At 36.1% G+C, this 22,845-nt stretch overlaps 1 protein-coding gene across 1 annotated transcript in view; it reads right to left on the reverse strand.

Moving 5' to 3' along the window:
* Positions 1 to 9,254: 9,254 nt before the first annotated feature.
* ADGB (androglobin) overlaps positions 9,255 to 22,845 on the reverse strand; it is a 234,675-nt gene continuing 221,084 nt past the window's right edge. The window contains exons 34-36 of the mRNA XM_025383011.1: positions 14,377 to 14,473; positions 13,632 to 13,815; positions 9,255 to 9,700 (exon numbers count right to left, since the gene is read on the reverse strand). Coding sequence (XP_025238796.1) covers positions 9,515 to 9,700; positions 13,632 to 13,815; positions 14,377 to 14,473 — 467 coding nt within the window. The 3' untranslated portion in view covers positions 9,255 to 9,514. The remainder of the gene's footprint in view (positions 9,701 to 13,631; positions 13,816 to 14,376; positions 14,474 to 22,845) is intronic.

The following is a 22,845-nucleotide window of genomic DNA, read 5'->3' on the forward strand; positions in this document are numbered from 1 at the left end:
CAAAGTAAACTACCTGTGTTACAGTCATTCATATCAATATTGAGATTATTATCAGCATCTAGAACGGCCTGTAATGATAATTCCTGATACCATTTACTCCTTAAATTTAACCATTATTATGACTTTTAACACCACAGATCAGCTTTCCTAGGTGTTGAAACATAAATGCATAAAATATTTATTAAAATCATCCATGGTATGGAGCATAGCAGTGGTTCCTTTATTCTGATTATTGCATAGTATTTAATCATATAAAAACACCATGATTTGTTGATGTGCTTATTGTACTATGAATGGAAATTTGAATTTTCCCCAATTTTGGACTATTATAAATTGTGCTGCTATGAATATTCTTGTACATGTCTTTGCTGGAGCTGCAATAGTCATTTTGTGATGGTGAAGGAAAGGCAATATTACTACAGAAATATTTGTTCTAGATTTTGAGATGCTTTTTATTAAGTTAGATAAATATCCTTCTATTTAATTGAGCAAAGGTAAATGACTCCTTTTTCTCTTTTTGCCCAGGCTGGAGTACAATGGCGTGGTCTTGGCTCACCACAACCTCCGCCTCCCAGGTTCAAGCAATTCTCCTGCCTCAGTCGCCTGAGTAGCTGGGATTACAGGCATGCGCCACCATGCCCATCTAATTTTGTATTTTTAGTAGAGACGGGGTTTCTTCATGTTGGTCAGGCTGGTCTCGAACTGTCGACCGACCACCTTGGCATCCCAAAGTGCTGAGATTACAGGCATGAGCCACCACACCTGGATGTAACTGACCTTTTTATTACTTTTAGCTTAATATATTTTTAAATGATAGCACAGCTGAAAGCATAAAGATTATTCAAATACAAAAAAAAAAGAAAAAATATTGTTGAATTCTACAACATACCTCTCAGAACTAGACAAATGAAGTGGATTAAAACTAAAAATAGGGAGTAATTAAATAATGAATATATTTGACTAAAATAAACTGGAAAAACATTATATATAATTTTCCATAAAACCACATCGAGGGTTAAATTTTGGAAATGAGAAGGCTTTTCTAAAATTAAAATTTGCATTGTTTTCAAGCAATTCTTTTTACACATATCTATGCAAAGTTTATGATCATCCTACACATTTATGTAATTTAAACCTCTACTTACATAGGAAGTCTTAATAAATTTTTTAGAAGTAAAGATTCTAGGGACCATGTAGTCTGATTATAAGCAAATAAAATTAGAAATAAGTAACACACTTCTAGTGACAGGATAATGATGTATCATATTTTTGCTTTTCCTCAAAACTCCTCCTGAAAACTATAAATCCAATTGTGATGGCACAGGAAGTACACACACACACCACACAAAAAACAAAACTCAGATAAATTGCTAGCAAAATTAGATGACAAGAAATTCCCATGAACAAGAGTGGTACTGAGAGCGGCAGGAGGCAGCCAAATGCCTAGGCAGATAGGGGCGGGTCCCTGGTGAAACCCCACCTCGAAGCCAAAGACAGTTTAAATCCTGAAAGCCAAGCTACAGGTTAAATCCTCGGACCTGACTGAGAATTTGTCTTCCCGTTCAGCACGCTTTCCCCACCCTTCACCTATTTTACATATACCTACCCTTTCCTAATTGGTTTTCTACACTGTCATGCCGACCTTTGAGGGATGTCTTCGCTTTAACCTTTTTTGCATACTCACAAACCAATCAGCACGCACTCCCCATTCTAGGTCCATAAGAGGCCCCAGAGCCAGCAACAGGGGAGGGATTTTCCTGCCTTTAGGTAGGGGAAACACCCCTATATCCCCTCTCCGCTAAAAGACGTTTCATCGTTCAATAAAATTCTTTTCCACCATCCTCACCCTTCAATGCACAGTGAATCTTCATTCTTCTTGGGCGCAGTATAAGAGCTTGGGAACCCCCGAACACAAGTGCAAGCTGTAACACAGGTGAGCAGGGGCACAGTAGCATCGCAGAGAGCGGCCCCGGTAGGGCTTTGCTGGCTGGGGGTCCCTGGCTTGCAAAGTGACGGAGAAAAAAAAATTCTGCATCTGTAGTTGTGGCCCAAATACAGACAATCAGCAGGATTGTCTCAGCATTTAGATCTGTATGGTTGGCACTGGTAAAAACACAAAATCCACCAACGGACCCTAAAATCCATGAAATTCCACTTGAAACTCTCAGAAATAGCCAGAAGAACATGCCTTAATGTAAGAGAACACCGTTTGAAGAAGTAAGCAAACTGAGAAATGCTGGAGAAAGGGGAGAAAGAATGTTGAGACCAAAGGGTCAGGGATTCAGATTATTGCAGGAGAAAAAATATCTAAAGATTCGTAGAAAAATTCTGGAAGGAACACAGTAAAGTATCAGGTCTTCTAAAAAAAAAAAAAAAAGAAAAAGAAATTATGTACTCATTAAATCATCCTTAATTTCTTAATTTGAGTGTGCCATATCTTCCTGTCAGGACATTACCCACATCCCCTTTTCCTGCCTTTCAGATCCAATAAGAACAAACCGAACTTTCCTTACCCAATAGTGCAATACAGAGGAGTTATTCTGCAGAAACTGATAAAGGAATATTTCAATTCTCCAGATACAAACCTTTTAAAACTCAAAGACCATAGTTCTACATCCAAAGGGTCACCCAAGAAGAACCCGGTAATTTTTTTTAAGGAACTGCACCATCCAATCTTAAAGTGGGAAGCGAAACAGAATGTGTGAGTCACAGCACGGCATCAGAGAAGGTCAGCCCATGAAGAAGTAGCCAACAGACTAGGCCATAAAGTAAATACTCAGAAACAGTGAACATGGAACAATTTCAGAGCGGGATCCTGGATAGTTATTACTTATCCTTATTAGGTTCTTTCATGGAGACCAGGAGAAGACCGTTCATCTTTCAATATGGCCATGTCATGAACATTTGTGTTATAAGTGAGCTGAGTAATTAGAAGACACCCTCCCAAATCACTGAACTTAGTATTGGTTACCACATTCTCTCCTAATTGATCAGAGGAATTTTAGCAGACTTGATTTTAGTGATGAGTTGGTGGGGCACAGTGTGGGAAATTGATTTAATGATCTTATGTATACATCTGTCTAAATAGGGAGTACGAATCTTAGAAAACAATCTTAAGGACCTCTTCATCATTATCCCACAAGTATATTTGTGAGAGTGTTTACAATCGCTTATTAAGGAATTTGGTGCAGAGTGTGTGCCATCCTTTGACATTAGCCACCTTGGATAAAAGAGAAGAGAGCGATCATTTTGCAGTATGACTACAAAAGCATCACTGGTTGCAATCATCATAGTGATTATAAAACCACCCTATTGCTAGAAAAATTGGTTTCTACATTCTTCAGTGTAGAATATGCCCGAATATTATCATGTACAAATTTACAAATAATATGAGCCTAACTTACATGTCTGATAGACTGTAATATTCTAGTACTTCATCAGTTCAACATAGGACTTTCAGGACCATGCCAAATTATAAGAAACACGAAGACATGAAAATGTGTTTTCCCACGGCAAACATTGACAAGATTGTTAAATATTTCTTGCAGGTTTACAGGTCAGTGATACAGTGACTGTGACAACTGAATACAAAACACCTGTATTCCTGTAAATGTTCTCCCTGATAAGATAGACAAAATGTTATAAAAAACTCTTATGTTATTTTTATCGAGAAAAACATTCCAGTATTGTCTTTACTCCATTTAACAAACTTCAAAATCTTTTTCCAATTTTCTTTTTCTTTTGTCACAGAAAATGTGATCATATTAAATTGTGTACCTTTTTGACTGAATAGAAGGTATTCATACATACAAGCTACAAGGGGTTTCTGAAAAATGTCGAGCTAATTGTTGTTAAGCCAAACAAAAACATTTCCTTCCACTGTGGTTTACTTGATACATCAAGCAAAAATATTGGGAAGTAAGATAAAGTGATGTCAGTGAGAGTGATAATGGAAGATCTGTGACACTGTGTGATGATTTTTCTCTTCATTCGTGATCATTAGCCACACCAACTGTTAATGTCTGTGGAGTCCAGTTTGAGAGCAAGTTTATTTTACAGAGGATGACACTAAACAAGTCACTGTAAGTTAAAGGGTTACAATCTAAGGACCGTGTCACATAAATCTTTGTTTTCCTCAAAGTACTTAATCATTTCCATGTTCAATAAACATGACAAATAAATTCTTACTTGGACAAAAAAAAAAAAAAAAAAGATGAGAACTCTATCTTGAAAACCAAGGTCCACAGAAATCTAGGAAAAGAGGCTTAGAGGCAAAAAATCCCAAATCTGTCATAAAGCAGGATTTTCTCTGATAGACAGAGAAATGGGTAATCAGGCCATATTTTGATGATTACAACTGTAAAGGAAAATAAAAATCTCAGGTCCCCCAAACTCATTATGCCAAAGGGAAAGATAAGCCTGGAGAGCCTGGAGGCTGAGTTATGCAACACTGCCATCCTTTTCCCAAATGAAGAGCTGTTCTTCACAACCTTGTGTCAAAGCATTGTACATTTGTCAGACCCCATAGAAAGGCAAAAAGCTTCACTGTCCAAGTTGTTCCTAGATAAGTTCTTTGCTGGCCTGGAAACCTTTACACAATGTGTACGTTCCCATAAAACAAGGGCATGTCAATTAAAACTTTAGATCTGCAATCCAAGTTTAGCACCGTTAGATTTCACACTGACAATGTCGATAACAAGTTTGTCTTCCCAGGTGCAGAATATACAAGAAGAGATCAATCATTCCTCCACCTAACCTGAGATGTCTGCATGGTTGATTCTTCCTTTACTACCTTTCTCTTGGAATGTTCACCTTATCTGATAGAAAATGGGCATTTAATGGGCACTGATAAAAATCTCACAAAAATGTAACCATTTGCCTCACTACCTACCTGTCTCTTTGTACATGCCTTCCCCCCGCTTTAAAGAAATGTATAAATATTGAACTTCCTGAAAACCCCGTCAGAGAGCACAAGCAAAGATGTTTCTGTGACTCACGTTTTTTTCTGGGCACGTCCTCAAGCTCTAGCTTAACAAATCTCCATTGATGAAACTCTTGCCTCAGTCTCTCATTGTGGGGCATCCTCCATCCACAAAGCTGGGAGAGTTCCTTTAGATTCTTTGTCATTTACAGGAACCTGCTTCTAATAGTTTGTAAAACTCAATCTCTTTTAAATAATGGGGAAAAATCTGTTATTAAAGATAATGAGATGAAATGAAACAAATAATACTCAGGCAGAAAATGAAAACATCCCAGAGAAGTGTGCTTTGATCAGAAGAAAAACGCAACATAATGATTCAAAAGAAGCTACAAAAAAACTATCAGAGCTTTGGAAAAAGAGCAAAAATCAGAAATAGAAAAGGCTTAAAGAGTAATAGTTTAAAAAGCACAGCAGGCTGGGTGTGGTGGCTCACACCTGTAATCCCAGCACTTTGGGAGGCCATGGCCCGTGGATCACAAGGTCAGAAGTTCGAGACCAGCCTGACCAACATGGTGAAACCCTGTCTCTACTAAAAAAAAAAAAAAAAAATTAGCTAAGCATGGTGGCACACACCTGTAATCCCATCTACTCAGGAGGCTGAGGCAGGAAAATCGCTTGAACCTGGGAGGTGGAGGTTGCAGTGAGCTGAGATTGTACCATTGCACTCCAGCCTGGGTGACAGAGGGAGACTCTGTCTCAAAAAAAAAAAAAAAAACAGCAAGAAAAGTAAAGAAGAAGAAAGCAAGTGAAAACTATCAAATAATAGTAAAAAAGATCTGAAAGTAATTGATCAAAGATACATCATTTAAATTGTAATGACAAATTATGTTTGCAGATGAATTTTTATCTAACTTAAGGAGAATATATAATATAAATATTACTACTTGAATATCCTGAATATATACATACACACACACACACACAGACACACATATATGTATATATAAAATTCATAAATTTATATAGGAATAAATTATGGTATATTTATACCATGGAATATTACAAAGCAATTAAAAAGAATAAATTATCAGTGACTTGAAGAGATTCTGTGTTGTTTGGTGAGAAAAAGCAAGATATAGCATATTATGCACTTAAAAAAATGCCATTTTGTAAAACAAACCAGGATATAATATAAAATATTGATGTGTGAACATACGAGATGAATGAAAAGTATGGAAACATCCCAAACAGGTCGTTTCTATGTATGTATTTTGGGAGCTGGGGATCATAGGGTTGTGAAGCTGAGAGTAGGCAAAGGATAATGTAAAAATTCACATTTGCATTTATTAAATTAAGTAACATTACATATACAAGTGGGCAGATGTATAAAATAAATTAACTTTTCATGTAAATCTTAAAAAATTTTTTGAAAAATATACATTGCATATTTTCAAAGTATACCACATGATGATTTGATATATGAATACACTAATGATTAAAATAATCAGTGTAATTACTACTATTCATACTGATGGCACCATCCATTCTGTACCTGAGATACCCAGAATTTGTCAGCTTATAACTAAATGTTTGTACTCTTTGACCAACATCTCCCCATTTCTCCCACCCTCAAGTCTCTGGTAACCACTGTCCTACACTCTGCTTCTATGAGTTCAACTTTTAAAATTCCACATGTAAGTGAGATTATGCATTATTCGTCTTTCTGTTTCTGGCATATTTCACTTAGCATAATGCCCTACAGGTTCATCTATGTTGCTGCAAATGGCAGGATTTCCTTCTGTTTTATGGTTAAATTACATTCCAGTATATATATTATATATATATTTATATATATTATATATATTAATATATTTATACATATATTATATATATTTATATATATATATACACACACATACTACATTTTCTTCATTCATTCATTGATGGACACTTGGGCTGTTTCCATATCACTATTGTAAATAATGCTGCCATGAACAGAGGGTTGCAGACCTCTCATAAACATACTGATTTCATTTCCTTTAATATATACCCAGGAGTGGGATTGCTGGATCATATAACAGCTCTAGTTTTATTTTTTGAGAAATTTCCATACTGTTTTCTGTAATGGCTACTCCAATTTACATTCTCACCAACAGTGTGTACAGGGTTCCCTTTCTCCACACCCTCCCCAACGCGTATCTCTTGTCTTTATGATAAAAGCCGTCTTAATAGGTGTGAGGTGATACCTCATTATTGTTTTGATTTGCATTTCTCTGATGATTAGTGATGCTGAGTACCTTCGCATACACCTGTTGGTCATTCATGTGTCTTCTTTGGATAGGTGTTTGTTCAAGTCCTCTACCCATTTTTAAAACCAGGTTATTTGTTTTTTTGCTATTGAGTTATATGAGTTTTTTAAAAACATATTTTAAATATTAACCCCTTATGAGATTTATGGTTTACAAGTATTTTCTCCCATTCTATAGATTGTCTTTTCATTTTGTTGCTTCCTTTGTTGTGCAGTAGATCTTATTTTTATGTAGTCCTACTTATGTTTGCTTTTGTTGCCTGTGCTTTTGGTGTCATAGCCAAAAGAAATTACCAAGACCAATGTCAAGGAGATTTTTCTGTATGCAATCTTCTAAGAGTTTTATGAGTTCCAATCTTACATTTACATCTTTAATCCATTTACAGTTAATTTTTTTTATATATAGCGTAGGACAATGGTCCTATTTTATTCTTTTGCATGTGGATATTTAGCTTTCCCAACATCATTTTTGAAAAGATTTTCTTTCATCATGTGTATTTTTGGCATCCTTGTCAAAAATTAGTTGACCACATATGGGAGTATTAAATATTTTTAAGCCGGGCATGGTGGTTTATGCCTGTAATTCCCGCATTTTGTGAAACAAGCCCACATGGGTGGATCTCTTGAGCTTAGGAGTTTGAGAACAGCCTGGGAAACATGGCGAAACCCTGTCTCTATACAAAAAATACAAAAATTGGCTGGGTGCCATGGCTCCAGCCTGTAATCCCAGCATTTTGGGAGGCTGAGGTGGGTGGATCACCTGAGGTCAGGAGTTCAAGACCAGCCTGGCCAACATGATGAAACCCTTGTCTCCACTAAAAATACAAAATTAGCTGGGCATGGCAGCCGCACCACTATTTCCAGCTATTTAGGAGACTGAGGCAAGAGAATCACTTGAACTCTGGAGGCGGAGGTTGCAGTGAGCCAAAATGGTGCCATTGCAGTCCAGCCTGGGCAACAAGAGTGAAACTCCATCTCAAAAAATAAAATAAATAAATAAAAAATTAACCCGGCATAGTGACACGCACCTGTAGTCCCAGCTACTTGTGAGGCTGAGGTAGGAGGATGACTTGAGTCCAGGAGGTGGAGGTTGCACTGAGCTGAGCTTGTGCCACTGCAGCCCAGCCTGGAGAGCAGAGCCATACCATGTCTCAATAAATAAATATTTTTAATAACAAGGATTAACATAAGAAAGGATAAGTAAAATCACCTGCCAAAGTGAAACCGCTTTGGTTAAAAAATACTATGAGAGTTTTTAGATAGTCATGAATTAGAAATGTGCTTTTGGAGAAAGTCAATTTCCTGCTATGTGCCTCAGTTAATCCACTCATGGCATTGTTCTAACACTAGGGTATGACAACTTCATCTGTGTCTTACAAAAAACACGACACTAGTGAGCATGATATGGGATGTTTGAGATCACCCTCTCTCTACACCCGGGTTACTATGATGCATTGCTAGGATCCAGAGTCCTAATACTTGGCTGAGCCAGGGTAGTGCTTGGTCAATGAGGGAAGTTTCTTGAAGTTCAGTTTTTAAAAACGGCATAATTCGGCTGGGCGCAGTGGCTTACACCTGTATTCCCAGCACTTTGAGAGGCTGAGGCGGGCAGATCACCTGAGGTTAGGAGTTCGTGACCAGCCTGGCCAACATGGTGAAACCCCATCTGTACTAAAAATACAAAAATTAGCAGGGCGTGGTGGCAGCTGCCTGTAATCACAGCTACTCAGGAAGCTGAGGCAGGAGAATCTCTTGAACCCAGGAGGCAGAGGTTGCAGTGAGCTGAGATCACTCCACTGCCCTCCAGCCTGGGCAACAGAGTGAGACTCAGTCTCAAAAAAAAAAAAAAAAAAAAAAAAAAAGCATAATTCTGAAGCATAGTTATTAGTATTTTTAAACTTTTAAAGTTTGAGACTAAATTTCTTCTAAGAACAAAAGCCACTTTTCTCATTGTTGAAATTTTAAAAGATAATCCTGTTGATTAATTTACGATCTTGTTTCACTTCTAATTAAAAATGCAGGCAGTTTAGAGTGTCAAACAAATATTTTATTACATTTTAAATATTTGGAAGCTATTTTATTGAAATTAGAGCATTTTAAACTCGAATGGCTTCAAATACTAGCTTTCTGAGGAAAACTAACAAGTTATCATGAAAATATTTCTAAGAAAGAACAATTTCTATTTTCAGTTGACCCAGAATCTTGTTTTATCAGCAGGCAGTTATAGATTATTACAAATAGATTTTTTTCTCTTCAGAAGCGGGGTAGTATTGGACATCCCCTGGTTACTTTTTCTTTCCTTTCTTTTTTTTCTGTTTGTCAGGAGCTGGGGTCTTCTTTTCTGTCTCCAGCTTCATGGCAGCTTCCTGAGCAGCCAGAGCTTCCAGCTTTAGGCGCTCGGCTTCCAGCAATTTATTTCTATACTCTTCCCGGATGTCGAAAATCTTCTGTCGGGCTTCATCTAAGGAGTCCTGTTCCAAAGCAAAACCCCAAACAAGTAAGTTCCACGGGTAAAGGTTTATGTTCCCAGAAAGAAAAAATGAAATTCCTTTACCCTGTCCTTATGCCCATACATTCATAGGCAAAACGATTGAAGATGAAAATTAGTGTATGGTCTCAAAAGCTTATCAATACACAAAACATAGCAACAAAGGGTTCATGAGATTTTAACACAGTATGGCAAATAAAAACATTTGTAGAAAACATAGTCAAAGGTAAAGAAAACATACATATTTTGCCAAAGGTATTCTCTGTTTAAATTATTTCAAATACAATCTATATGAGATTTTAATAAGCCCACTATCTCTTGCAAAGTAACTGTGCTCAAGAAATTACTAGTTTCCCACATGTATGCTATCCCTGACAAAATATATCTGAGCTGTACTTGATGAAGCTCCAAATAATATGGCCAAATCCATTGGTTACTTTGTTCTTATCAGCTTGACTTTCATTCTTACCACTTTAGCAAAACTGTATTCAAGGATACCAAGGCCTTATATGAAGCTAAATTCAAGATCATTTATTGTTCTTATTCTTGCTTAACCACACGCTCTCCTCCTGGATCAACTGACTTCACTTAGCTCTTAAATTGTCTTCTGTCTCACCAGCTGCTCCTGTTCAGTCACCTTTGCTGATTTCTCCTTTTCTCTTTCATCTCTTAAGAGGGAAGTGGCCATATTAATTGCTTACTGTTTCAAGAATAATATAATCAAAGAAGAAGGATTAAAGCACAAATGCTGGCCTGAAAAGACTCTTCCAGAAATGACTGCTTTGTCTTCATCCTTGAATTTATCAAGACATTTTCCATGTTTTTTGCAACCAGCTTAATTTTATTGAGATGTTGGAAAAGCTGAATGTCAGAATCAGTCTTCCTGAAGTTTTTGCAAAAAATAGTACTGTATCTACCATAATAAAACAGGGTTGACTAAACCAGTTGCACAAGTACAAGATGATAGTAGTGACATATTAAAGAGAGAGAGAAAGAGACAGAGGAAGAGAATGAGCAGGAGAGAGGGACATTTTCAGGAGCATGTGTAAATAAGTTTAATATACATCAGTAATCCCTTGAGGAATGAGTGTAAAATATATTCATTCTCCTATCTGATAAGAAATATGTTATTGATCATGTTTCTCTTAAAATGGCTTCAATCAAAACTAGGGCTCTCTCTGTGCCTCACACATAAATGAATGGGTGTGAACTCGAAGCTGTCTGAGTTAGTACTTTTTCCCCATTTCCTCTCCATCTGCAGCATTTTTCTTGGTTATTACACACAAAATCCACAAACAGGAATCCTGAAATTCCCTTTTGTTTTCTAATCTAATCTAAATTATTTCCTGCAAGATAAATTAAACTTACACAATTTTAATATCCATTCACTGATTTACTGATTCATTAATTAAACAAACTTTTGCAAAGTAGACATTCCTCTGAAGTTCTGGGGACAACAACAGTGAATCTAAACAGAGTATTTGTTCACATATAGTCTATATTCTAGCAGAGAACAATCAAAAATGAAAGCATAGTATTTATATCTACATTTTCATACACCCCTAAATAAATGCACATGCAGGGTAAATGCTTTAAAGAAAAATAAGGCTAGGCACAATCACACAAATTTTGAGGGTACTAATTTTGAAAGAGCAGCTGGTGAAGATCTCTCTAATAAGTTACCCTAGAGGAGAGAACTCATAAAAGGAAAATGTAAACCATTTTACACTTTGGGGAAAGAATATTCCAGGAAGAGGCCCAGAGGCCCAGAGGCCCAGAGGTCAAAGGCCCAGAGGTGGGAACATGCCTTGCTGTTAGTGGAAAGGCAAAGTCAACTTGGGAAAAGGTTGATAAAAAGAACAGAGAGGAAAGCTCTGGAAGTCATAATCAAGATTTTGGCTTTTTTCTTAACAAAACGTAAAGCCATTAGGGAAGTGAAATGATTCTACCTTCATTTTAAATATGCATTATGATAACCATTAGTGTAATTCACAAAATATTGCTGGTTGCTGGTTATCTTCCAGGTACCTGGTAGCATTGCCCTCCCTCTTTATTAGTTTGCTGGGGCTGCTGTAACAAGGAACCACAAACTGTGTTTAAACAACAGAAATGCATTGCCTCACAGTGCTTGATGCTACAAGTTTGATATCAAGGTCTCATCAAATTAGGTTCCTTCTTTGAAGTTGTATGTGACTATGTGACTTGATCTGATCAGTGAAATATGCGTGCAAATGAATGTGCCATTTCTGGGTAGAAATAGTCACAGCCAATGTGCAATTCCCCATGTTCTCTTCTCCTGTTGTAATAATCATGGCAGAAGTGTCTCTATGGAAGCGCCTTCATCCTGGGGATCTTAATAAGTAAAAGAATGCTCTACTGAACCACACTGGACACATAGCTAGAATGAGAAATGCTGTTTTACTGTTTTTAGCCAGAGTTAGCGAACTTAAGCCTGTAAAGTAAATCTGGCTTATTGCGTGTTTTTCTAAGTAAAGTTTTATTTATTTTGCCATTATCCTATTTATTTAGGTATTATCTGTGATTTTGTGTAAAAATTGGTAATGTTAAGTAGATGCAACATAAATATTTACTGTTTGGCCCTTTACAGAAAATGAGTTTACCAAACACTATGTTAGGCCACTGTGATATTGGGGGTTTTGTTACCACAGGATAAGCCTAGTTTGTCGTGATTGGTACAATTGTTTTGGTGGCAATGCAGAGACCACATTGCGGAGGGGCAAAGATGGAAGCAGTTAGATCAGTAACTGGGCTGTAGCAATCCTCTGAATAAGAAAGAATGACAGGTTAGGTTAGGATGGTGGGAACAGAGATAGTAAGAAATCATCAAATTCTGGATATATTTTCAACGTAGGGTTGAGAGGTTCCGACAACTGATTGCACGTGAGGAGTGAGAGAAGTCAAAGATGTCTCCATAGTCTCTGCTTGAGCAACTGAAAGAATGTAATTAGTATTGACCGAGATGGAGAATCTTGGTGGGGTGACATGTTTGCGCTGAGATGGGTAGGAGGGCAAGCATTCTTGAATTTGGATCTAGAAAGGTTCTGTTTGAGGTGCCTATTGGACTAACAAGAAGAGATGTCAAATGGGAGCATTCCTCACATGAGCCATTACTGGAAATGACAGTCTCACTGTAGCTAAAATATTTAGAATGTCCAATAGGCTTTAGTGACTTTGGGAATGTGTAGGGGTATGTGCGTGTGTGTTGCAGGGAGGAGGGAGAAAAAAAGATTCTCATTCTCCATAGTGGGAAGTTATCCATATACATTTATTGAATTTCCCCTTTTCTAGTATGATATTCCCACTTTCAATAAAGTTGCCACTCTAACTAACGGACATCTATTCTTCTGCCGGGGTGAAGGGTTGACAATAATCTGGATGCAAAAAGTTGAAGTAGTGATCTGCAATTCCTAAATAACCTTAAGCTGAACAAACCCAACTATTTTCATTTTCCTCCTACTTCACTTTTACTTCCTAACATATCTGGTGCCACCAACTGCTGAGCCTTTGAGGGATTCTGTAGGAATTCTGAGGAGCTAATGGGCTTGTTAAGACTTTTCCCACTGCCAGTTTAGGATTCGTGTGTCTCAAGCCAGTTAATGTGATTTTAATCCAGTTATTTTCCAATTTGAACAAATAATTTTGTTGTTGTCTTCTCTCCTTTTCTTCCCATCGTTGAGCATAGATTCCCAACACTGCATTTTAGGGGGATTTTAGGGAGGGAGTGAGGCGAGATGTATAGAATCAAATTTGTGATGTTTTCCTAGAAGTTGTGAATCATAAAAACCTACGTTTTCAAGACATTTCTGTACAAATATTATTTAATTGTATAATTTTTTTTTAATGTTATGAAAGAATTTGCCAACTATAATCTATGTATGTGCTCTTAGACTCACCCGCATTTCCTTATACATATCCAGGACTTCTTCTTTTAACTTCAACTGCTTTTCTTGGTCAATGTTTCGAATGCTAAGGACTCTGCTCCTGTACTGTCGAAACTGATGAATTTCTTCTGCCTTTTGCATTGCCTGCTGCTGATTCAATTCATCTGTTTGCAGCAGAGGATCTGTATCTGTTTTCCTTGATACAAAATATCATCAAAAGATACAAATTTCATTTGGGAACTCTGGAATAAGCTTCACTTTAGACGGCAAACAATTTTAAATCATATCAACAGTGTGGTGGTCTGAGTCAAATTAAACATTAGGGATAGAAAAAAATAAATGGTTATTTTCTGGATATGCTATGGTCCATTTATTGACTCACTGATATTTTAGGAAGATATTTTGGAGAATATCAGTAAATTTGGATTCACCACTTGATGAGGTGATTGTGAAACTTGTGTTCAAAACTATGAGAATATCTTGTAGGTTTTCCTTTTGAATTTATGCAGCTAAGTAATTTTGACAATGTTTCCAAACTTATAAATATGCTTAATATATTTATATTACTCCTATCATGTAGTTATTAAAAATTGAATCTAATTAAATAATGGCAGCAGGTGTGATAGACATTTTCTGTAGCTCATCTCACCTTAATCAGGCCTCAAATTAAATCTTTACAGAAAACATTTAAATATTTTAATAATTGATTTAACAAAACACACAGTTGTCTGCATCAATCATGTTTATGAAAACTTACCGAACATACTGACTTAAATCCATAAATTCTAGTGCTTTTCGAATAAGTCGTGGAGATGTTTCCAAAATTGTTGGAGATCGTGTACGAGGTCCTGTTTCTTTAAAACACACACACACACACACACACATAACAAAAAACCTAGGCTTTAAAAAAATAATCAGTAATGACTAACTAAATGACAATATCTCATTTTAATTGAAAATAATATTTTCTATTGTAAAACAACCATTGATTGCACTTGTCTTATTTAATACAATGTTAATAATATATAACTATATGCTTATATTTTGTTTATCCTCTAGCCAGTGTTACTATGCTTTTAGTTAAATAAAGATGACAAAAATGAAAAATTAACAAAATGCTATTCTAATCACAGTTAAATGGAGGAGGATTAGTCTCCATTAATAAGAACAAGTCTTATATTAAGTTACAAAATTTCATTATTAACAAGTTAAATGGCCTAGTATTTAATGAGATTGGGCTTTGCCTGAATGCTACGCTAAGTACTACTGGGCTTGGGATATAAATAGATTTTTTACATATTTATACTGAAATACTGAAAATAGTATTTTACCTTCAGTAAACTTACAGTCCAGTGGAGTAGGCAATATATAAAAGATAAACACTGAAAATCAAATTAGCAGCAGCTTTTTAATCCACAGACCAGTAGTGAGCCCACAAGAACAGATTTAAGAGACTTGAGTCTAGCATATTAACTTTTCAGCATTTCCAGACCACTGACTATTTTTAAAAATAACTACTGATGTGTGATTTACATACATAAAATTCAACCATTTTAAGGTTCTAATTCAATACTTCTTAGTAAATTTACCAAGTTGTGTGACCATCAACAAAATCCAGTTTTAAAACATTTTCATCATTCAAATAAGATCTCTCTTTTGTCCTATAATAGTCCCTTTGTGTTCTCACCACAAACTCCGGGCAATCATTAATCTATGTATGTCTCTACAGATTTGTCTTTCCCGGACATTTTATGTAAGTAGGAGTGGATTACTGGGTCATATGGTAAAATTCTTTAACTTTTAAAGAAAGTGTCAAACCATGGTGTTTTGATCATTATTTTTAACTTTATGACCAATTTTGAAATTACATAGTAAAAATCTGCCCGCTTGGTTCATTTAAAAAAGAAAAGAGTTTATTTTTAAGAGCAGTTTTAGGGCCGGGCACGGTGGCTCGCGCCTGTAATCCCAACACTTTGGGCGGCCAAGACAGGTGGATCACGAGGTCAGGTGTTCAAGACCAGCCCGACCAAGATGGTGAAACCTCGTCTCTACTAAAAATACAAAAATTAGCTGGGCACAGTGGCAGCCACCTGTAATCCCAGCTACTCGGGAGGCTGAAGCAGGACAATCGCTTGAACCCGGGTGGCAGAGATTGCAGTGAGCCAAGATCTTGCCATTGCACTCCAGCCTGGGTGACAGAGTGAGACTCTGTCTCAGAAAACAACAACAACAACAACAACAAAAGAAACAGTTTTACGTTTCACAGTAAAATTGACAGGAAGTACATACAGAGATATCCCACATCCCCCTTCCTCCCATGCACACATAGCCTCCCCCATTATTAACATCCCTTACCAGAGTGGTACATCTATTACACAATCACACCATGTACAAACAAATACAGTCTTCCTTCCTTCCTTCCTTTCTTCCTTCTTTCTTTCCTTCCTTCCTTCCTTCCTTCCTTCCTTCCTTCCTTCCTTCCTTCCTTCCTTCCTTCCTTCCTTCCTTCCTCTTTCCCTCTCTCTCTTTCTTTTCTTTTTCTTTCTTTCCCTCCCTCCCACTCTCTCTTTCTTTTCCTTCCTTCCTTTTTTTTTTTTCTTTTCAGAGTGTCACTCTGTCACCAGACTGGAGTGCAGTGGCGCGACCTCGGCTCACGGAAACTTCCGCCTCCCTGGTTCAAGCGATTCTCCTGCCTCAGCCTCCCGAGTAGCTAGGATTACAGGCACGTGCCACCACACCCAGCTAATTTTTGTATTTTTAGTAGAGATGGGGTTTCACCACGTTGGCCAGGAGTTTTCTTTTTTTCTTCCCAATTATTATATCTATTTAGTTCATTTCCTTGTCTTATTGTATTTTCTAGGAGTTCTTGTACATGTTGAAAAAGAGTGGTAACAGAGGACATCTTTGGCTTGCTCCTGATCTTAGTGGGAAAGCTTCTAATTCCTCACCATTAATGTTAGCCACAGGTTTTTTTGTAGAAAGTCTTTATCAAGTTGAGTGAGTTCCTCTCCCACTTGGATCTTTTTTTTTTTCAAAATTATTTTGCCATTCTGGTTTTTTGTTGTTGTTGTTGTTTTGCATTTTCATATACGTTTTGGGATTAGCATATCAAATTCTGTAAAGTGTCTACTATGATTTTGATAGAGATTATACTGAATCTACGTACCAATTTGAGGGGTATTACTATCTGAACATTAGGTCTTATAGTCCAAAGCATAAATGATCTCTTTATTTAGATAATTTAAAATTTCCTTTGGTGATGTTTTGTAGTCTTCAATACATAAATTCTACACTTGGTTAAATTTATTTCCGTGTATTTATTATTGATGCTGTTGTGAATAACACTTTCTTCTCAATTTCAATTTTGATTGTTCATCAATAGTACATAGAAATAAAATTGATTTATGTTTACTAATCTTTCATCATGTGACCCTGCCAAACTCACTTATTCATTGTTTTTCTTTTTCTGATTTCTTAGAATTTTAGCATATAGGAGAGTGTTGTCTGAGAATAGAGTTTTACTTTTTTGTTTCTAAGATTGACGTGTTTTATTTCTCTTTCTTGATTGAACTAGCAAGAACCTCCATTAAAATGTTGAATGTCAGTGGTTACAGTAGACATCCTGCCTTGTTCTTGACCTTAGGCTGAAATTATTCAGTGGTTCACCATTAAGTATGATGGTTACTATAGGTTTTTCATAATTATCCTTTATCAGTCTGAGGAAATCCCCCTGTATTACCAGTTTATTGTGAGTTTTCTTTGTTCCTTCTACCACTGTTTGTGCATTATTGTTATATATGCTTGTACATTATAAGCCCAACAATATAGTTTTATAAAAATTATTTGTTAAATAATTAAAAAAAATGGAAAATCTATTTACGTTGTCTTCTAAAATTTACCTACATAATTACCTTTCTTTGTGGCTATGAGTTCCCTTTGGATGTCACCTTCTTTCAGCCTGAAGGACTTCCTTTAGTATTTGTTTTAAGGCAGATCATCTGGAAACAAATTATCAAGCAAGCACAAACAAGTGCTTGTTTATTGTGAATGTGTTTAAATGTGCCTTAATTTTGATGAATTTTCTTTATTTCCTTTGTTTTCGGTCTCATTAAAATTTTTTTATTCCTTCTTCTTTCTTTAGGCCTACTTTATTACTTTCTATCCAACGTGTTTTTTTTTTTTTTTTTTTCCACTGCTGAATCTCCAACGATTTACTTATTTATTATCAATAGGTTTATTGGGAACAGGTAATGCTTGCTTATATGGATAAATTGTTTAGTGGTGATTTCTGAGATTTTGGTGCACCCATCACCTGAGCTGTGTACACTGTACCCTATGTGTACTCTTTTAGCCCTCACCTTCCCCTCACCCTTCCCCCAGTCCCCAGAGTCCATTGTGTCATTCTTATGCCTTTGTGTTCTCATAGCTTAGCTCCCACTTACAAGTGAGAACATAAAATCTTTCATTTTTCATTCCTGGGTTAGTTCACTTTGAATAATGGTCTCCAACTGCATCCAGGTTGCTTTGAATGCCATTATTTCATTTCCTTTTATGGCTGAGTAGTATTCCATGGTGTGTGCATATATGCATATATACATATATATGTGTATGTGTGTGTGTGTGTGTGTATACACCACACTTTACTTGTTGGTTGATGGGTTGTTTGATTGATGGGTTGGTTGATGGGCTGGTTCTGTATTTTGCAATTGCAAATTGTGCTGCCATAAACATGTGTGGGCAAGTGTCTTTTTCATATAGTGATTTCTTTTCCTTTGGGTAGATAGCCAGTAGTGGTACTGCTGGATCAAATGGTAGTTCTACTTTTAGTTCTTTAAGGAATCTCCACATTGTTTTCCATGGTGGTTGTACTAGTTTACATTCCCACCAGCAGTATAAAAGTGCTCCGATTTCAACATGTCCACATCCAGATCTATTATTTTTTGTTTTTTTGATTGTGGCCATTCTTGCAGGAATCAGGTAGTATCACATTGTGGTTTTGATTTGCATTTCCCTGATAATTAGTGATGTTGAGCATTTTTTCATGTTTGTTGGCCATCTGTGTATCTTATTTTGAGAATTGTCTATTCATGTTCTTAGCCCACTTTTTGATGGGGTTGTTATTTTTTCTTGCTGATTTGTTTGAGTTCCTTGTAGATTTTGGATATTAGTCTTTTGTTGAATGCATAGCTTGGGAAGAATTTCTCCCACTCTGTGGGTTGTCTGTTTACTCTGCTGATTATTTCTTTTGTTGTACAGAAGGTTTTTAGTTTAATTAAGTCCCATCTATTTATCTTTGTTTTTGTTGCATTTGCTTTTGGGTTCTTGGTCATGAAATCTTTGCCTAAGGGCTTTTTCTGATGTTATCTTCTGGAGTGTTTATGGTTTCTGGTCTTAGATTTAAGTCTTTGATCCATCTTGAGTTGATTTTTGTATAAAATGAGAGATGAGAGATGAGGATACAATTTCATTCTTCTACATATGGCTTGCCAATTATCCCAGCACCATTTGTTGAATAGCGTGTCCTTTCTGCACTTTCTGTTTTGTTTGGTTTTTGAAGATCAGATAGCTGTAAGTAATTGACTTTATTTCTGGGTTCTCTATTCCGTTTCATTGTCTGTTTTTATGAAAGTACCTTGCTGTTTTGGTAGTTATAGCCTTGCAGTATAGTTTGAAGTTGGGCAATGTGATGCCTCTAGATTTTTTCTTTTTGCTTAGTCTTGCTTTGGCTATGCAGATTGGTCATGTTTTCACTATGTAGGCTCTTTTTTGGCTCCAAATGAATTTTAGGATTCTTTTTTCTAGTTCTGTAAAGAATGATGATGGTATTTTGATGGGAATTGCATTGAATTTGTAGATTGCATTTGGCAGTATGATCATTTTGACAATATTGATTCTACTCATCCATGAGCATGGGATGTGTTTTCATTTGTTTGTGTCATGTATGATTTATTCCAGCAGTGTTTTATAGTTTTCTTTGTAGAGCTCTTTCACTTCCTTGGTTAGGTAAATCCCGAAGTGTTTTTTTTTTTTTCTTTGCAGCTATTATGAAAGGGATTGAGTCTTGATTTGTTTCTCAGTTTGGTTGCTACTGGTGTATAACAGTGCTTCTTATTTATGTACATTGATTTTGCATCCTGAAACTTTACTGAATTCATTTTTCAGATCCAGGAACTTTTTGGATGAGTCTTTAGGGTTTTCTCAATATACGATCATGTCATCAGCAAACAGGGACAGTTTGACTTTCATGGTGCATATGTACCACATTTTCTTTATCCTGTCTGTCACTGATGGGCGTTTAGGTTGCTTCCATATCTTTGTGAGTAGTGCTGCAGCAAACATTCACATGCATGTGTCTTTATGGTAGAATGATTTATATTCCTCTGGGTATATACCCAGTAATGGGATTGCTAGATCAAATGGTTGAACTAATTTACACTCCCACCAACAATGTATAAATGTTCCTTTTTCTCCACAGCCTGACCAGCATCTGTTATTTTTGGACTTTTTAATAATAGCCATTCTGGCTGGTGTGAGATAGTATCTCATTGTGGTTGTAATATATATTTTTCCAATGATCAGTGACATTGAGCTTTTCTTCATTTGCTTATTGGCTGCATGTATGACTTCTTTAGAAAAACGTCTGTTCATGTCCTTTGCCGACTTTTTAATGGGATTGTTTTTCTCGTGTAAATTTGTTTAAGTTCCTTATAGAGGCTGAATATTACAACCTGTCAGATGGAGAGTTGCAAAAATTTTCTCCCTTTCTGTAGGTTTTTTGTTTACTCTGTTGATAGTTTCTTTTACTGTGCAGAAGCTATTAAGTTTAATAAGATACTACTTGTTAATTTTTGCTTTTGTTGCAATTGCTTTTAGGTGTTTTTGTCATGAAATTTTTGCCTGTTCCCATGTGCAATTGATTTAATACACTATAGTTACTCTGCATTCTGATTCCCCAAGGGATTATTGTGGCTTTTCTTTGTTTAGTTGTTTATTTACTTAGTAATTTGCTTGTAGAGTCTTATTTCCCCTGCAATTTTCAGATAATGATGTTTCTAACGATTTTCTTTAATTTTTAATTTTTATTTTTAATCCTAGCTTCCTTGGAGTCACCAATCGGTCAGAATAGTGGTTATACAATATTTTCTCGAAGATTTCTCTTAAACACCTTGATTTAGTATAGCGTCCACTCTTGACAAGGAGATCTTTATGTATTTTAGAGTACACATTCAAAGTTCTGGCAGCGTACAAAGCTGTCCCCACTTTCACTGGTTTAAAGTCTCATACTGAAACAAGGACAAGAAGATAATATGGACCCTCTGTAGTCTCTCCTGAGTGTGCACACATTCCCAACATGTATGTAGCCATTCAGGTGCCCCAAAATATTAGAAGCTTATCAAAGCCCACGATGGCTCTTACATTACTCAGATCTCTCTGTCTTATTTTTGGCTGATCTGTTGGTCCTTGGCCAGTATTACAGTCTCAGGCAGCTGTGATGTTGGCTATTCCCAGTTGTTTGCCACCAAGTTCCCCATTGCTTTCAACAATGTCAATGGGCATGGGGACTTTCCATGAAGCCTCAAATCAGATAAGCCCCCATCTAGCATTGATATCAAGACTGCTGGTCCTCATGGTTGCTGTGCTATAAACCTTGGAACTGATGAGAGAACTCCATGTTAATATGCCACAGATCCCCACTGTTCCTACCAAGTTTGGTAGAGAAACTAATACACCCCCAAAGATGCCTACATCCTAATCCCTGGAACCTGTGACTGTGTAACTTTATATGACAAAACCTTTGCAGATGTGATTAAGGATCTTAAAATGGAAAAAAAAATATTCTGGATTATTCAGGTGGGCACAATATAATCACAAGAGCCCTTATAGGGAAAAGATGGAGATAGCAGAAGAGTCAAAGAAGGAGAAAAGACAATGGGCATGGAAGAAGGGGCAAGAGAGAGAGGGAGACAGAGAGAGTTGAAGATGCTGTCCTGCTGCCCTTGAATATGAGAATCAAGCCACAGCCAAGAAGTCAGGTGGCCCTAGAAGGTGGAAAAGGAAATGGATTTTTCCCTGTAGCCTGTAAGAGGAATGCAGGCCTGCCAACACATTAATTTTAACATTAGTGCCTTTCAGAAATACAAGATAAAAAAATTTGTATTACTTTAAATCATGAAATTTGTGGTTATTTGTTACAAAATCAATAGGAAATGAATAAAATTAGATTTTTTTTTGTCATTGTTCTTAGTTTTAGTAATTATTTTTTATTTAGCTTTATGCCCTCAGTTCATTTTTAGGTTTCTAAAACATTTTAGTATATATTTTTTTCTGGTTTATTTTTGCTTCCTTCTTTTTTTGGGAGAAGTTGTGTCAAGTCCTCACTCTCCAATTCCACAGGTCCCAGCCCCCTTTCCTTAACTATTTAATTTTGTATGTAAATGTGGTTGTAATAGGCTACAGTAATATGGAAAATTGATTAATTTATAATTTGTTAGAAGTTATAACTCATTCAGAAATGTAATTTACTACAAACTTTTAAAAATATAAAAAACTATAATATCCAAATTATTTTTTCATTTTTTTCAAAAATATATAAAATCATGATAAACTTGTGAGAAAATAATAATATAAATCCCAACACTGATCTATTAGTAAAATATAGAAAAAATTCATGTTTTCCATTTTATAAAGTGAAATAAAACATCCCCCAAGTATTAACATTTTAATAATATGACTCTTTTAGAAACCAGTGGGCCATAACTTCTTTTTTCATCATGGTTTTATGAGATCTTGGATTTCTAAAATTCATTTGCCTTTCTTGTGAATTTACTTATGTTGGGTGTATTTTTGTCATTTCAAACTTGGATTGTTTCTGTAAGTCACCAGTTCTGCTGACTCTGACTGAAAAGAAAATATTTCCTGATTAGATGTTTGTTTTTTCTTATATCTTTCCATAGTATTTATATTTAAATAGGGAAAGAGGGAAGGAGGCAGATAAGGTTCACTTGGATACCCATCTACAAAGCTATGCTATTTCAGAATAGGTTGTGAGCCTAGTACGATGTCCTTGGGCCTCTAGAATAATATGCTCAATGTGAGTTGTGTGTGTGTGTGTGTACCATCTTCCATCTGCAGATTGGTCCTTTGTGGGATGAATTCTGAAAGTGAGAATGAGTTTTAAATATTTTATAGCAATTACACATTGCTGGGTCATTTTTATTGTATTTTA

Source organism: Theropithecus gelada, chromosome 4 (assembly GCF_003255815.1).
Source record: "Theropithecus gelada isolate Dixy chromosome 4, Tgel_1.0, whole genome shotgun sequence".
Taxonomy (NCBI): Eukaryota; Metazoa; Chordata; class Mammalia; order Primates; family Cercopithecidae; genus Theropithecus; species Theropithecus gelada.